This window comes from Podospora pseudopauciseta, chromosome 1 (genome assembly GCF_035222475.1).
Source record: "Podospora pseudopauciseta strain CBS 411.78 chromosome 1, whole genome shotgun sequence".
Lineage (NCBI taxonomy): Eukaryota > Fungi > Ascomycota > Sordariomycetes > Sordariales > Podosporaceae > Podospora > Podospora pseudopauciseta.
The window spans coordinates 8791617-8807008 of record NC_085892.1 but is presented as its reverse complement, the minus strand read 5'-3'; the positions used below and the strand labels follow the sequence as shown (position 1 = coordinate 8807008).

Genomic DNA, 15392 nt, shown 5'->3' with positions numbered 1-15392 from the left:
AATGCAAGCAATTGTCATTTGTTTTGGCGTGTTTGGTCAGATTCCACGACGTTGAGAGCACCTACTGGAATCACGTTTGATATTTGGAGACCGGTAAGCATTCCATGCGATTTTGACAGTCTCGAGTCCACCAACGCCTTTGTTGGCGATGATGTCTGTCTACCTTGATATGGGACACCTTGACTCATTCACCCTGTAACTGGCGACCTGAGCGTATTGGGCAGAGACCAGCACCGCCTCTACGTGTTGCTATTCACTACTCAAGGCATGCAAGTGGTGTAACACTCGAAGCAGCAATAATGGTTGGTCAAACAGTCCGAGGGCAGGCATCCCTCACTGTGCTTGACGAGAAGGTGCACTTCTCTCGAAAAGACTGTGGTGTGTGCCTGACATAGAGAGTGAGATGACACTCCCACACTTTTCAATGGGACAGAGCGTCATGACTTGCACCAGAGGTTTTGAAGGTGAGTGATATACCATAGATCGTATCAGAACTTACCGACCCCCACTTTCTCATCTCGTCCCATATGTTGCTTATCGTTTTGTCATCCCAATGTTGTAGTAATAGTTGTGTGCCGTGCCGTCCTAAACTGTTGCGGTTGCATCAGACGCAGCGCCGCAGCACCGTTGTTTGAGTAAGCCATCGTTACATTGTGACATTGGGGGTATTGGAGTTGTTGACAAGATGCTGTCGATCACCCAGCCTACATAGTCATAACCCGCATACCAAGGCTCGAGGCGCCTTTTTAAGGTGGAAAGACAAGCGGGAGACCTGAGAATGCTTCACACTCATCGGCGAATATCCAGGGCTCTACTCGTACGGATTACAGCTCTCTGATGCCTGAACTCTGTTCCTGGAGTCAGGTAGATGCCCCTTTTCTTCTACCTATTGCCCCTGACTAACACCCAATTCGTGACCAGTGTCGCTCCGCAACATGCACCGAAACCCAACTGATTCAACCCGGCCCCGACCGAAGCATATCAAAAAGCAAACAACGCGAGGGGGCTGAAGTGAGGGCAGCCATATCAAGGCATCCTGGGGTCCGTGCAATCACTCCAGGCAAGGATGTTTCAATGGTTGAACAAACCCAACTGCGCACCGCGCGGGGTCAACGAGACTACCGGCCGAGAGCTGAAGGCACAGACGGCAGACGAAAACGGTCGGCCAGGCAGATCATTCATTCAGTAGCATATGAAGGCGGATGTGGCTGAGGGCTGACTGCACTTGGGACATGCCCTGTGTTTAATTTATTTTGCATTTTCCGCCTGTGTTTCTGTACCTGTGTCCATGTATGTGTATGTGAAACTTTGGTGTCTCGAGGGGAGGGCGAGTGACCATGCTGTTTTCAGTGGAGAGAGGGGCAGAAGCAGGCAACTTTGAGCTCCAACATTCCTGCACAATGAAAAGGGAAAGAAAAAGAAAACAAGTTTTGAGTCAGCAAACTGAAATAATGCCGAATCAAACTTAGCAAGATGCTGATGTTCAAAATCGAACCAACACCTACCGAGCTCAGGAACGAGATGTCGTCTCCGTTGTCCTTGATCCAAAGTGGGGTCAAAACCAGGGACTAAAAGTGGTCAGTGCATCAGCTTAAAAGTTTGGAAAGTGGAGACGGTTCGATGTGGGATCCCGCTTGTCTTGCAGGCCCACACTGAAACTCCACAGTTCGCATCCAAGATCAAGCTCACAGCCTCCGCCACTGCCGCATTCAAGGTATGGGATCCCATATTGCGCATAAGTATACGCATCATCCCACAGGAAGGGAACAATATAAAACCATCGCATCAAACTCAGAGGTTCAAGTGCAAAATCGGTCAGATGAAAGGGGTGACAAACGGGACATTGTTGGGCGATGGTGAGGAAAACAAAAAGAACTTTTCAAACCTATTCACAAGTGATATGAAAGGCACAATGCAGGGCTCCGTCCGGGTGAAATGGCGATGTTCCAGCCATGGTCACCCACCCAACCTTATTCACCACTTGGCAGGGACTCCCGTTCTTTGTCCAAGGAATTCCAGAGCACACCTGGCTTCTCACTCGTCGGTGTTCTCAAAAGCTGAAAAGAATGGAGCCATTCCGGGATGCCTTCTTGATATCGTCCCGCCGTCATTTCGCTCCGGATTCAGCAGCTTCAGCACCCGCTTGCTAAGTCGCTTCCAGTTGTCTGGGAAAGTCTTTAGATTCCACTCGCTGACTGCAGCAAACTGCAAGCTCCGGATACAAACCCCTCCATCCGTGCTTTCTTCGCACCATCTTCGCTTTTTTACTTCTTCTTCATCCTCCTGTGTCTTGCATCGCCCCCTTCTCCATTTCTTCTGCCACCTCAGCTGATACATACATCGACCCTCCTGAATACGGCTGCCTCGACCTTGCGATACTCCTGTCCTCTTCAGCCACGCCCGTGCTCGCTCATGCTCGTCGCCGCCGAATCCGACCCCCCACTTGGTTCCGAACGGTGCAGGGCAAGTCCAAGACATCAAGAGATCGGCATTGGACGCTCCTAAACGACCCAGGGCCCGGCTGACACCCGAACGTGCTCTCAATGGCCGCCGCATCATCAGACCCATCTCAGCCAGACGCAAATTAATGACAATATCTGTATGCTTTTTCACAGTCGAGCGATCCCAGGCACCGCCATCTCGCGATCAAACGCTTCTGCATGAGAATCACAGGCCTGGCAGCAGAGAGTGTCATCGCCATCCGCATTGCAACCCCCATCATCCACTCGTCATCCATTGACTGGCAAACAACCCCAAGAGTTTTTGGGGGCTACGACTCAAGCAGAAGCGCTAGGTCCCAGGCTGCAGCATCCTTGTCCGCCCAGAAACACCCTGGTCCGTGATCTCGCGCCTGGAGCACATCCCAGTCCATGAATCATTGTTAGGACAGTACTTCTCTAGTAGGTCAAGCCTCTCGAGCTGCTTTCTTCCTGAGCATCACACCATTGTCAATGTTCGCTTGGATGGAATCTCCATATTCATGAGGACTGAAGAACATACATGGCAGTCGGATTGTTCCCAAAGCCTCTAGAATACCCTCCCTTCTATGGACGGGAGCATGCCTATGTCCTTGCCTTGCATCATACAACCTTCAAGCCAGGTTCCGCGCTAACAGCCGTCCAAGCCCTGGTTGCACATTCAGGGCCGTCAACTCCTGTGCAGTGCGTCCCTTGTGGTGGTTGCTTTTTTCCAAGCTGCGCTCTCGGTTGGCGTGATCATCGCCCACGTCACTTGTCCACAACAGTCGGGCTGCCGGGACTGGCCCGGAATTGTTTGGTTCGGCACTGGTCGGATCTGGTTGGGTTTTCCAGGTTCTTGCCTGGGTCAGATTGAAAACTCCTACTATCGTCTGCTCGCGAGTCTCCCCCTCTCTCTCCTATTCAGACGAGCTTGGTGAAAGGCCTGGTCGGCGTCGAGCTCGCCACAGTCCACCACCATGCAGCGTGTTTCGTCCTTTTTCCCCTCGTGGGAGCGGCCGAGGCAAGCCAGTATCAGCAGCACCAGGACGACGGCATCGACACCGGTGACGGATGCCCCGGCTTCAACACCGGGGGCTCTTGGGAAAGTTTTTGGATGGGCCGGAAAGATCGCCGTCCCTGCCCATCGTCTCAGCACATCGTCGGCAGCGAGCAAGACACCTACCCGTTTCGATCGCGAGACATACTGGCCGACAACGCTCGACAAGGAATGTGACAAGGCTGCTAGAATACTAAAGTCGTTCTGCTGTGGGTCTACGCCGCATTCCAGATGGATGATTATTCATTCAAGCTGACAGGAAACTAGTCGATGGGTTTCAATTTCCAGAAGCGCAACCAATACGAACCGCATCACCACCTACCGATCCCCCATCGCAATCTGCACAGATATACACTACCAAAAAGATCCCGCCTCGAATAATACAGAATGCCGTTGGTATCGCCATCTTCTCCTGCATGCGATCCGGCCTCTGGATGTCGGGCTCCGGTGGCGCTGGTCTCATCACCGCTCGGAAAGCTGATGGAACATGGTCACCTCCATCTGGAATAATACTCCACACAGCCGAGCTCGGCTTTGTGATCGGTGTCGACATATACGACTGCGTTCTGGTCATCAACAGCGTCCAGACCCTGGAACTCTTCACCCGCCCAAGACTGATGCTGGGCGACGACGTCAGCCTTGCTGTGGGGCCGTTAACTGCCATGGAGGGCCCGGAACCGGAAATCAAGTGGAAGGAAATTGGTGATACTGTGTTGACGTATGTGAAGGCTAGGGGAAAGCATCAAGCAGTGGCACTTGACGGATCCTTGGTGACAGAACGGACGAACGAAAACGAAAGATTTTACAGCGCCAATGTTTCGGTTTTAGACATCCTTGCTGGCAACATCCCCAAGACTATCCCGGAAATGCGTCCTTTATTTGAGGTCATCAAGGCTGCCGAGGGTCGAACTGATTTTGACAAGCCCCTTTTTGAGTGGCTAGCGCAGCAACCGGCTCCCGGAGATGCGGTCATCGAGATTCCCAGAATGCCCCCGCCGACACCTTCGACCCTCTCCTTCGGCATTCCCGACGCCAATGACCCGGACCCTTTTGGCGTTATAGGCCTTGAAATGGCCGGTATCGAGATCCGCGAAGCTGGTTCCAAGTTGAGACCGACGAGCACACAGTTCGAATACCACCCCAGTCCGACAAGCCCTGTCTTTGCTCGGTTCAGCCGCCAGAGCATGGAGACGTTCGTTTCTAGGAGCAACCGAGGCAGCTGTATGTCGTCGAGGACACAGGCCACCGCCGTGACGGATGCCTACACCCAGACGGACGTGACGAGCCAGGCTGAAACCAGCTTTAGCCGCGCAAATAGCGATGACGGGAAAGACGCGATGTCCGACAAGCTGCCTACTGTTGTTGAACCTGAGGAAGTTGACTACACAAAAGTTGACACAAGCTTCATTGAAAGACTCCGGAAACGCTCCTCGGAGGTACCCCCAGCACAGATTGCAGAGTTCAAAGAGATGGAAGTAATTCAGGAGGTCAAGGAGGAGAAGCTCGTAGAGCAGGCGAGGGAAACGCAGGTTGTGGCTGAGAAGGAGACTCAAACAATTTCTAGGGATGCCAATGCCCCTGCAACTTCGACCGGATCTCTCCCAGAGGCGGATGACGAGCGCGACGAAGATGCCGACGACGAAGATGACGAAGAGGATGAGGAGGAGCCTATCATCTGTGAGGTCGCTACCGCCGCTGCGCAGCCTACACGTTCGTCGATTCGCACTTCGCAAGTCACCCAGGTTATCCAAGCCAAAGGCGCCAATGTAGTAACCATCGCAAAACGAGTTCCGCCTCCTCTTCCCGCCAGGAGTCCGGCTCGCGTGTCTCGCGGTAGCAACACTGAGTACGGTGACGTGTCGTCACTTCGAAGCCCCGTTCGCAACTCATTTCTCTCGATCTCGTCCCGCGCCGAGGATGTTGATACTGCTGGCGATGTTTCTATCGACGAAGCCATCTCAACCAGCGGTCAGGAGCAAAACTTGATCAAAGTCGACTCACGCCCCAACAGCCCTCGCCACCAAAAGAACTCGTCATCGGTCAGCACTGCCATTGCAGTCCAGACCAACTTGGAACAGAGAAAGAGTCATGAAAGCGACCAGGTCCCACCGGTACCGCAGAACATTGAACTGCCCTCGTCGGCGGAAGAGGAGAGTGAAAGAGAACCGCGGACCCCCCTTACGGAAAATGAGTTTCTCAGCGCCACTGAACATCCTCAGGAAGAGACCAAGGCGGCGAATGGCGCGAAAGTCCTAAGAATAATCTCGCCTTCTGGTAGCACAGAAGGAAGCTCGGTCGCTCTTTCTTGAGCGGATGGCGGTACGGCGCTTGATGGCGTTTGTTAGTGTGAAAGGGGACATACGTGGGTGATCATGTTTGTATGTCATAGGACATGCACCTTTCTTCTGTTTAGCCGGCAGGCCTAAGCCGAGGCCGAGACTTGGGGGGAAATGTGCGGAATAGGTAGGGTTGGTGGTTTTTCTTTGCAACGGCTGATACCTTCATGACTGGGCGTTTTACAGGACTTGGGTTGAACTGGGATGGATTTGGGCGAATTCAACGCCTCGATCTTGGGCGTTTGGTGGAGAGGGTCATGGTTCACTGCCAGCGGGAGCTTGACGAGTGGACTGGGAGACTGAGCGATTTTGATATACCTTGGAATCTCTGTATTTAGTAATGTTTATGGGGGTGGCCTAAGTACGGCTTTGGCACTTACGGCTCAGATGGGTCAGTATAGGCATGATGAATGATACTCTCAGGCATCAGATCTGGGACCAAGCTGTTTCAATATATTATACAAATCAGACTACGGCACCCAGTTGCTGTTCAAGACTGCCGAATGCAGCGTGTGCTTAACCACCACCGATTCAGGGGTTGTACTGCTGGCGGCATGTGACTTACATAATCGCCCCACCCAAAATTTCAAGAGCTCTCTTGCACAGGACGACGCGCTCCCAGTCGTGCCTGTCTGTCAGTCTGTGTCCCGCAGCCGCGCTTTCTCCCACCATTTGAAGCTCAGCTCCAGCAACACAAATCGCAACACAGCGCGAAGCTTTGATTTTTGGCGCATCAAAATATCTGCAACGTCTCGACCAGGCAGGCGATTTGAATATTGTTTGTGACGCACCGCCAATTTTAGTTCTCGCCAATTCGATACCCACCACCCGAGTTGGATGTTTGCATTCTGTTGACCAGCAGCCTTAGCTACTTGGTTTACACTCCCCCATTGAGAACGCAAGCCCACGCCGCGGTCGAGAGGAACCCATCTGCTGCCAAAGAAAGGGAACAAGATACAAAGCTACAGTTCGGATCTAATTAAGAGGAGGGGGGGTAACAACATACAATGTCTGGCTCAACTGGCAAATGGCGCGAGGAACAGGTCCTCATCATCTGCCCCGGCTCCCAGACAACACTGGCTCAGATGGGATGCAACGAGCTCACACCACCACAGCACCGGTTTCCGACTCGCATGTTTCCTGACCCAGGAGTGGAGGGCCAGTTTAGGCCCTTCCACACGTACAAGCGACCCAAGACCACGGCCGGTGTCAAGGGAGAAGGCGAGGACGATTTTGACTGGGTGGAGGATGTTGATTCACTGGAAGGGGCCATCTATCCGATTCAGGCAGGCCACATTGTGCACATGGAGGCGTTTTTGGCGTTTCTCGAACACGTTCACCAAGCCTTGACGACGACATACCACAACACACCAATCATGCTGATGGCGAGTCCGCAGTGGACAAAGGCGGACTGCGAGGTGATTTCGCGCTACGTGTTTGAGAAGACAAAGACCCCCGCGCTGTGTCTGCTTCACAGCGGATTGGCGACACAGTACGGTCTCAAATGGCCAAACATGACAGTGGTGGATGTGGGGTTCGAAAAGGTGGACGTTACATGTGTATATGAAGGGAGGGTAGTTGGACACAATGATGTTGGGCCGGGGAATGTCAGGGATAGCGAGAAGGCTGATGAGGAGAGGAAAAGGGGAATCAGCGGCGGAGAGTTCTTTACCAAGAAGCTGATGGAGCTGCTGAAGGAGCAGGGGTTTGATCATGAGATGGCGGAGCAACTGAAGAAGAGCCCGGTCTGTGAGGTCTTGCCTTATGCCGCCGAGTCCAAGGAGCTTATGGAGCTGCCGACAGAGGGGGGATCCGCGACTGGCAGCAACGGAACAGCGACATCATCGGCTGCGCCGACAGAAGGACCGAAGATTGTCACCACTGTGGTGGGCGCTGATGATGACCTGGGTATCGATGGCGATGAGAAGGTGGTCAATGAGGAAGGCGTGCTTGATGTGGCCAGTCTGGTCGTCAGCGGTCAAACCCGTGAGTTTTTGGCGAAACAGGAAAAGCTCAAGGCGGAGAAGGCAAAGGCTGGCAGAAAGGGCAAGGGGCAGGAGACCGATGCCTCTGCTGCGGCCAAGGCCAGACTGCCGAATTCGAAGCGAACCAAGACCATATTTCACTACGAAGAATTGGTGACTGAGGATGTCCCTGTAGCGCCCCCTGCAGCACCGGCTCCCTCAGCCTCCGCTCCAGCAGAGAACGGGGTGTCCAAGGACGTCGAGATGGCCGATTCTGGTGCTGCCCCTGCAGCATCGACTGACGATGCAGGAACGAAACCCGATGAACCTGCCGCGAAGACAGGAGGAGAGCAAGCGCAACCTGCTACTGATGCTGCGGCGCCTCCACCAGCAGCTCAACCCCCTGCTGCTGCTCCAGCTACAGAGCGCATCTCCCGCCGGGTCCGTCGTGATATCGAGGTGGGCCTAGAGCGCTTCCTGTTTGCGGACCGCAAGGAAATCGATCGGATTGTCACCACCATCTACCACACCGTACAGGGCATCGATGAAATGTACATGCGCCCTAGTTGCTGGGAAAATCTGGTCTTTGTCGGCAACGGAGCGCGCATCCGTGGCCTAAAGGACAATATCATGCAAACCCTTCAAGCCCGCCACCTGATCTCCCCTTCCTCTGCCACTATGTTCACCTCGGAGCTGCCATCAAACATCGGCACCCCTTCCGGAACTGGTTCGCAGACACCCACTGGTTCATTCACTGGCCAGTTGCCCACAAGCAGCAGCGTCAACCCGTTGCTTCAAGCCGCCACCACCGCCGCCAGCCTCGGCGTCCCCGGCGGCCCTCAAGGCCAGATTGTGGGCGCAGACGGTCAGCTACAGACAAGCCATCATTTCCACAGCCAGACACCCACTAACATCAAGCTGGCTACGCTGCCGACTTATCTGGCGGAATGGACCAAGAACGGTTTCGAGGAAGCCATGTTTCTGGGTGCGCAGGTAGCAGCGCGCCTGGCCTTTTGCATTCACAACTTGGACCCAGCCGGACTAGAGGCACAAAGGAGTATGAGCTTCAACAGGGTGGACTATAAGTAAGTCTTTCTTTCTACCCCATTGAGTTTGACGGACAATTCCGCTAACAAAATGAAACAGTGAGTTGGGGCCAAAGGGCATCAGGTCGCACTCGATGCTTATCTAGCTGCCTGCTGCGGTTTCTCATGCAGGAGCCTCTTTTTCCTATTGTCCACGGAAAACGGTGTTAGGTTCTTTAGTTTTGCGGAGTGAACAGCGGGGTTTTCTTCGGGGCTTCTGGGAAGGGCGTTGGCAGCGGGTGGACAGTTGGGGTATCTAAGTTTGTGAGGGCTAAGTTGTTTATCCAATGTTGAACACATGTTACAGCGAGCCGCTCTTCTTCTAGGCTTTTCTGAGGGTCAAGTGTGCTATGGGATGTCTTGAATAATCCGTACCGATCATGCTTGCGATCTATCAAGTACGTCACTCATCCTACGCTGGAGGTTACTTGCAGTTTCCTGTTGGCTACCCTCCTAATGGACGGTGGATGCGAATAGAATATCCCATTTCTCCAAGTTGCTACAGCTCTTCAAACCACAGCTGAAGCCCCTTTTCTGCCCCCTTTTCTGCGTCAACCACCAACCAACCATCATCAACCAACCTTATGCATGTATAACTGCGTCAATTATGCAGTTGCAGAAGGAAAAGGCAACCCTATGAGACAGTGCCCACTGGCTCCTGGCTCTTTTACAACAGAATTTGATTGGTGTATTTCCTAGATCGAGGCGTGCAGGTTTGCGGCAAGGGCTTACAGCGCATCGGGGGATTGCTACCGATTGGACTGTTGACTTCGCTGCCTCTTCCAGTGCACTCCCGGCGCGAGCGGACGGATGCAGGAGACGCGGCGTTTAGAACACTCAAAAGTCCAGCGGTGAACGGCAGATGATGGATGAAAGGCAGAAAATGGCCTGTTTCAGCTGGGCTCCCAAGCACTGCGCCGTAGGGTTTTCTTTTTCTGCCCTATACGTTGTCCAAAAACATATTCGCAATCGCAAGCTTGGCTGGCAAGGTTGCATTGTGGTTCTCGGCATCGGTGTCTGCATCTGGCAGCTCAGAAAATGCAAAAGAGGGAGGAGCGTGAAGCCACTGTAACAGAGTGTCAACTTGTCTCTGTCAATGCATGTAGACGCCAAGGTGAGAAGCTAGCGCGATGGCAGCCGAGTCGGTCTCGAGCCAATGCGAGGCACAGCTCTTCCCGCATCACAAGTTGCAAGAAACGGTTTTCCAATCGTCTTCACCCCTGCATCTTTGTCCTGCTTTGGAAGTCTTGTCGTCCGTGAGCTTCCGAGAAATGGATTTCCGGGGCACGGGAAGGCGGCAGAGAAAAGGAAAGACACGTGGGAGTTGGGATCTTGAGGTTCATACCTGGTTTGGCTGTGGAGTGAGACGTCGAAACGGGGGCAGAACACAATAGGGGGTTCTGAGACACCATGTGAAAAAAGAACTCCCTGATCTCCACAACACTTCACCGCACGATGGCCGATCCGGGGAGCGGATAGTCTCAGAGACGGATTCGCGATAAAAGGGCGAGGAGGCGTTGAGAGAGTGGTGTGGTGGTTCCTGACTAGTAAGTGTAGGTCGTAGTTGGTGGCGCCGGGGCGAGAGGTCCGTGGCTGATATCCGTGGCTAATATCCAGTGGTGAGATGCTGGCAAGGGGGACCACGTGGTTGAACCCTGATCAGCTCAGATCTTTCTTCTCAAACTCCTTTGTTGCTTGTCGTTATTGTTGCCATTCCATACCCAGCAACAGAGGACAAACGCATTCATCCCGTCAACGAAAAGGTCAAATAATGCAGAGAGCCGGTGAAGAAGGTTAGCAGGCAATCTAATCTATGACCCCTGCGCGTTTGGAAATCAAAAGTGTCTGAGAACGGCAAATGGAAGGAGCGGACTGTGAGGGATGTTGAAATGGGTTTAACACAGCGCCTTGGCGGTGCACTAACCAGCACTTGCATCCATCGTCCCCATCCAGCTATTTCTGGACGGGTACCCGTTGACAGCTTCATTGTGGTGGAGCGTGTGTTGGGCCGGTCCAACACACACCCGGTGGAAGTACAATGGCCTCTCAACACGTCCAACAAGGCTTGGAACTCACGACGCTGTACCTGGATGGATGGGCACGTCGAGCTGGAGCTCCCGTGCTGGATCTCGCACCCACTTGTCACGGCATCCATTTCGTGATTCTGTGGGGCCAGATCTGCGTTACCAGCAAGACCCGTTCCCATCATCAGCCTGGTGGGCCACGGAGCATGGCCAGCAAGGCTCTCCTGTGGTGAAGAGACGGTGGCCAATGCGGCCCCTGGAACCCAAGACTCGATACCTTCTCTTTGCAGTGCGGTGTGTCGCATCTCGAGGTATCTCATGTTTGGCCCTGTCAGAAGAGCCCGGGACCCCATGTTTTCCCCCCAGGCGCTGTCTAATTGCCCTGGGGAGCTGCCGCCTGGGCTACAGTGCCGTAAAATGCGCCAGCGTGGTGAAGCGAAAGAGGGCGAGCAAAAACTCCAGTTCCACCACCTCAAGGCTCCCCGGTCTGTGCTCCGTGCTCCCGTCCAGGTCCTCTGCCAGCTTCCACTTCCGTTTCCAGGTGCTTGCATTTCCAGTTTTCCTTCTGTCATCACCATCTCAGGTGGTTTCGACAAAATAACGAGGATATCAGGCATTGTATCGCCCTTTGCTATTTCAATCCATCTCGGCCTGTCCCCACCGATACCAGTCACGCTTGAGTAGTGCGTGACAAGGACGGGAGCAAGTGCAAGTGACGGCTTATTAGTCCCGTTCTCTCGCAACGCAACGGTCAACGGTTTGACAGCGCCCCGACTGAAAGCGAAACCAAAACAACACAACCAAGGGAAAGAGCGACACAATAGTTCACGATCGGTCGACTGGTCCTCCCAAACAACACCAATTCGCCTTTTATCGCCAGCCTGACCTTGTTGCCGAATCAGACCCTCGACTTGCTTGAGCTTCGAGGCTCCATTGAGGCCCCATACAAAAGCTGGGGAGGAGGTCCGAGGCGGGTCTTTGTGTTGTTGCATCGCTACCTCTTCGACTCTCTCAATCGGGATCCAAGGCCACCTCTCTCCGCCCAGCCAAGGCAGTTCTACGACCTGCACAAGGCAACCTCGAACCAAACAGAGACGGCTTCTCTCTGCACGGCATTTCGGCATTCCGAACCCTCACCCTCACCGACCAACACCATCAATCCATCCATCACCCAGCACCTCGCAGCCATCGCAAACAGCCACGACCGCCCGCGCCTATGGGTTTCTAGGGAAAATCCAAGGACAAGCGAGCGCCCACGTCGCCAGCGGCAGCAACCCGCCGTCGCGCCTTCTCAGCTGCTGCCGCCGCCGACACTGCCGCGGCCAGTCTCTCTACTGCCAGCCGATTGTCGCCCGCGACCTCATCCAGCACTCACAACGACCGTCCCCGGAGGTTCATGGTCACAATGGGGTCGTGCATGAGCACGAGCGGGGAGGAGTCGGAACAGCGGAAGAGGAGCAACAAGATTGACAGAGATCTGGAGGAAGACTCAAAACGGCTGCGCCGAGAATGCAAGATTCTACTGCTTGGTACGTCAATTGTCTGCTTCGCCGCGCGAGCTGCCAAGTCGCGAGTTTCCATTTGCTAACCACTTGTTACACACGCAGGCTCTGGTGAGAGCGGCAAGTCAACTATTGTGAAGCAGATGAAAATCATCCACCTGAAAGGTTATTCGCATGAGGAGCTCAAGAATTATAGACCCACCGTGTTCAAAAACCTGCTGGAATGCGCCAAATCGGTCGCCAGCGCCATGCGCCAGTTCGACATCGAGCCAGTACTGGACGAGAACAAGCGACATCTCGACTTTTTGATTGATTACTCCCTCGATACCAACCCACAGACCATTGACGCAAAGGTCAGCGTGGCGATCCAGTCATTATGGAACGACCCGGCCAAGGAGCAGCTCATGGAAAGGCAAACAGAGTTCTACTTGATGGACTCTGCGGAATAGTGAGTTTCTTGTGTTTGAACCGAGGGGCACGGACTGGCATCTAACTTCACCGGCAGCTTTTTTGACGAGGCTGCAAGAATCGCACACAAGGAGTACATCCCCAATGAGATGGATGTGCTTCGGGCGAGAACGAAGACCACAGGTATCTACGAGACGAGATTCAAGATGGGTCAACTCAGTATTCAGTGAGTTTTCATGCTGCCAGTCTTGCCTGGAACAACACTGACAGTTCACAGCATGTTTGACGTGGGTGGTCAACGCAGCGAACGCAAGAAGTGGATCCACTGTTTTGAGAACGTCACTTCCATCATCTTTTGTGTGGCCTTGAGCGAGTACGATCAGGTCTTGCTAGAAGAAAGCAGTCAGGTACGCGATTCGTGGCCCATCAAGTTATGTCTCTGTGATGCTAATTGGATTTCTAGAACCGTATGATGGAGTCACTACTACTTTTCGACTCGGTAGTCAACTCACGGTGGTTTATGCGCACGAGTATCATCTTGTTCTTGAACAAGGTTGATATCTTCAAGCAGAAACTGGGCCGATCTCCACTCAGCAACTATTTCCCCGATTACTCGGGAGGCAACGACGTCAACAAGGCAGCCAAGTATCTGCTCTGGAGATTCAACCAAGTGAACAGGGCGCATCTAAATCTCTACCCTCAGTAAGTTGTTCTCTGTCCCGCCGTCGTTTTGCTTTTGTTATGATGCTAACGATCGATCAGCTTGACACAAGCGACAGATACTAGCAACATCCGTCTGGTTTTTGCTGCGGTTAAGGAGACGATCCTGAACAACGCGCTGAAGGATTCTGGTATTCTATAGATGCCCCCTCATGCATCCTCCAGAGTTGGAGGCGTACTCCCCGCACGATCGGGCGTATTTCAGGACTGCTGTGCCTGGCAGCTGTTGATCCCGAAAGCATCACCCTCCCATCCTACCAAGGAATACAGGCACGATTCGATCCGAGGAAAGTCAGCAAATAGCGACACTCGAATCTCTCCTTATTGATTGATAATGTACAGATCCCTCTATCGGGGAATCTAGCTGCAGAAATATTGTAATCCACCAAAAACCTCTCACCTGATATCCTGGACACCGAACCCACTTCACAACACACGACATAGTTTCAGCCTGGGCTTTTCTCTGCATATGACACGGCGTACAAGGCCATGGGTGAAACGACGACTTTTATTTTTGAGCAACGTTCTGTCTTTTATTTTGATTTTACGATTCCGGAGCAGGAGCGAGGGATGGACAGGCGGAAAAGGCAAAAAAGGATGGAGCTTCAGGAGGGGAAAACAAGTCTCCGAAGACTTGTCAGTGAAAAGCGAGGGATGATGGGCGTCTGAGACGACCCGTGCCCTTTCCAACTACACCTTACTAGTCTTGTCCTCCTATCTATCCATACCAACTAAATAGATGATCTTAGATCCCGAAGTCCCTTTTCGAGCTGTCTGCAACGAGCTGGGGTGAAGAATCAAAATTTCATGTATACGATACTTTCAGAGGGCGCCAAACCACATATTTTTGGTCAGAGTGTCCGGTGCTTTTGGGTCGTATTGGGAATGGCTCTGCGGGATATTGTTTCGCTCTAACAATAACAGTCCAAGGTCAAAGGCATGGCAAGCCCCTTGTTGATGTTCCCGAGCTGCAATGTTTGTTTTGATGTACTCAAAGACATGGGCACCTTGCCTGGTGTTTGGGTCTCCCGAGCCCGTCCCGTGCCGTGTGGTTGAAACACGTTTTGCCCACCCTTTCTTTGTATGAAAATGTTCCTTTCGTGCTTTTTATCACAAGTCTTCTGACAGCTCTGGAAGAAATAGGTCAAAGAGTCCCAGTCAAATTGGCTGGCATTGTTTCTGCCATATTACGAGCATACTTCTAGATCAGTGAGAGTGGTGTTCATGTTCGGCAGAGGGTGTCTACCTGATAGCCACCTTATCAACCCAATTGTGAGATCTCCTCATGACTTGGGATGTTAGCCTTGAACGACGTTGTATTCAAGTCTGTCATCTCGACTAATAAGACATTAATGATGCAACACGTCAAGCAGGGCAGTCTGGGTGGGCTCGGAGTGGAGTATAGTTGGGCTGAAGACTGCAGGCTCGGTGTGTTGGTGATGCTTGGCGCCGGTTCGGTTGGTTGATGAAGCAAATGCCTAACATGATGATGGCCTTACGATCTCGATCTGCTTTGTCAAGCCGTGGGAATGCCAGGATAACCCAATGCTACCGCCCTTAGATATAAGAATGATGATGCAGAGTTTCAGGCTTAATGTGGGGGATTCCCCAAGCCCAATCAATCATCACAGCAGCTGTGTCCCAGCTCCACGCCGCAACAAACCAGTGGCATTTCCACTTGCGAGTTGATGACAATCCGCCAGGTGGAAAGAGATATGGCTCTCGGCTCTTCCAGATCACTTACCCCGCGTTACGCATCCGAACAACGTCTCGGCCTGGTCGGAGCAGCACAATGACATCGCAACTCGTGTCAACGGCCATGCAGAATGTCGACTGA

The 15392-nt window shown here is 53.0% G+C and overlaps 3 protein-coding genes across 3 annotated transcripts; all 3 read left to right on the top strand.

Annotated features, from left to right (window-relative positions):
- Positions 1 to 1978: 1978 nt before the first annotated feature.
- On the top strand, positions 1979 to 5825 carry QC763_123970 (uncharacterized protein; the record flags this gene model as incomplete). Its single annotated transcript, XM_062908963.1, has 3 exons — positions 1979 to 2900; positions 3125 to 3725; positions 3784 to 5825. The coding sequence occupies exons 2-3, from the start codon at positions 3437 to 3439 to the stop codon at positions 5823 to 5825; spliced, it is 2331 nt and encodes a 776-aa protein (XP_062772143.1). The 5' UTR covers positions 1979 to 2900; positions 3125 to 3436.
- Positions 5826 to 6859: 1034 nt separating this feature from the next.
- On the top strand, positions 6860 to 9393 carry ARP9 (Actin-like protein arp9; the record flags this gene model as incomplete). The annotated part of the gene is made up of 2 exons (XM_062908962.1): positions 6860 to 8901; positions 8963 to 9393. The coding sequence occupies 2 exons, from the start codon at positions 6860 to 6862 to the stop codon at positions 9006 to 9008; spliced, it is 2088 nt and encodes a 695-aa protein (XP_062772142.1). The 3' UTR covers positions 9009 to 9393.
- A 951-nt stretch (positions 9394 to 10344) lies between these two features.
- Positions 10345 to 13697, top strand: GPA2,MOD-D (Guanine nucleotide-binding protein alpha-3 subunit; the record flags this gene model as incomplete). The annotated part of the gene is made up of 7 exons (XM_062908961.1): positions 10345 to 10448; positions 10519 to 12454; positions 12533 to 12875; positions 12933 to 13061; positions 13113 to 13242; positions 13299 to 13537; positions 13598 to 13697. The coding sequence occupies exons 2-7, from the start codon at positions 12322 to 12324 to the stop codon at positions 13695 to 13697; spliced, it is 1074 nt and encodes a 357-aa protein (XP_062772141.1). The 5' UTR covers positions 10345 to 10448; positions 10519 to 12321.
- Positions 13698 to 15392: the final 1695 nt, after the last annotated feature.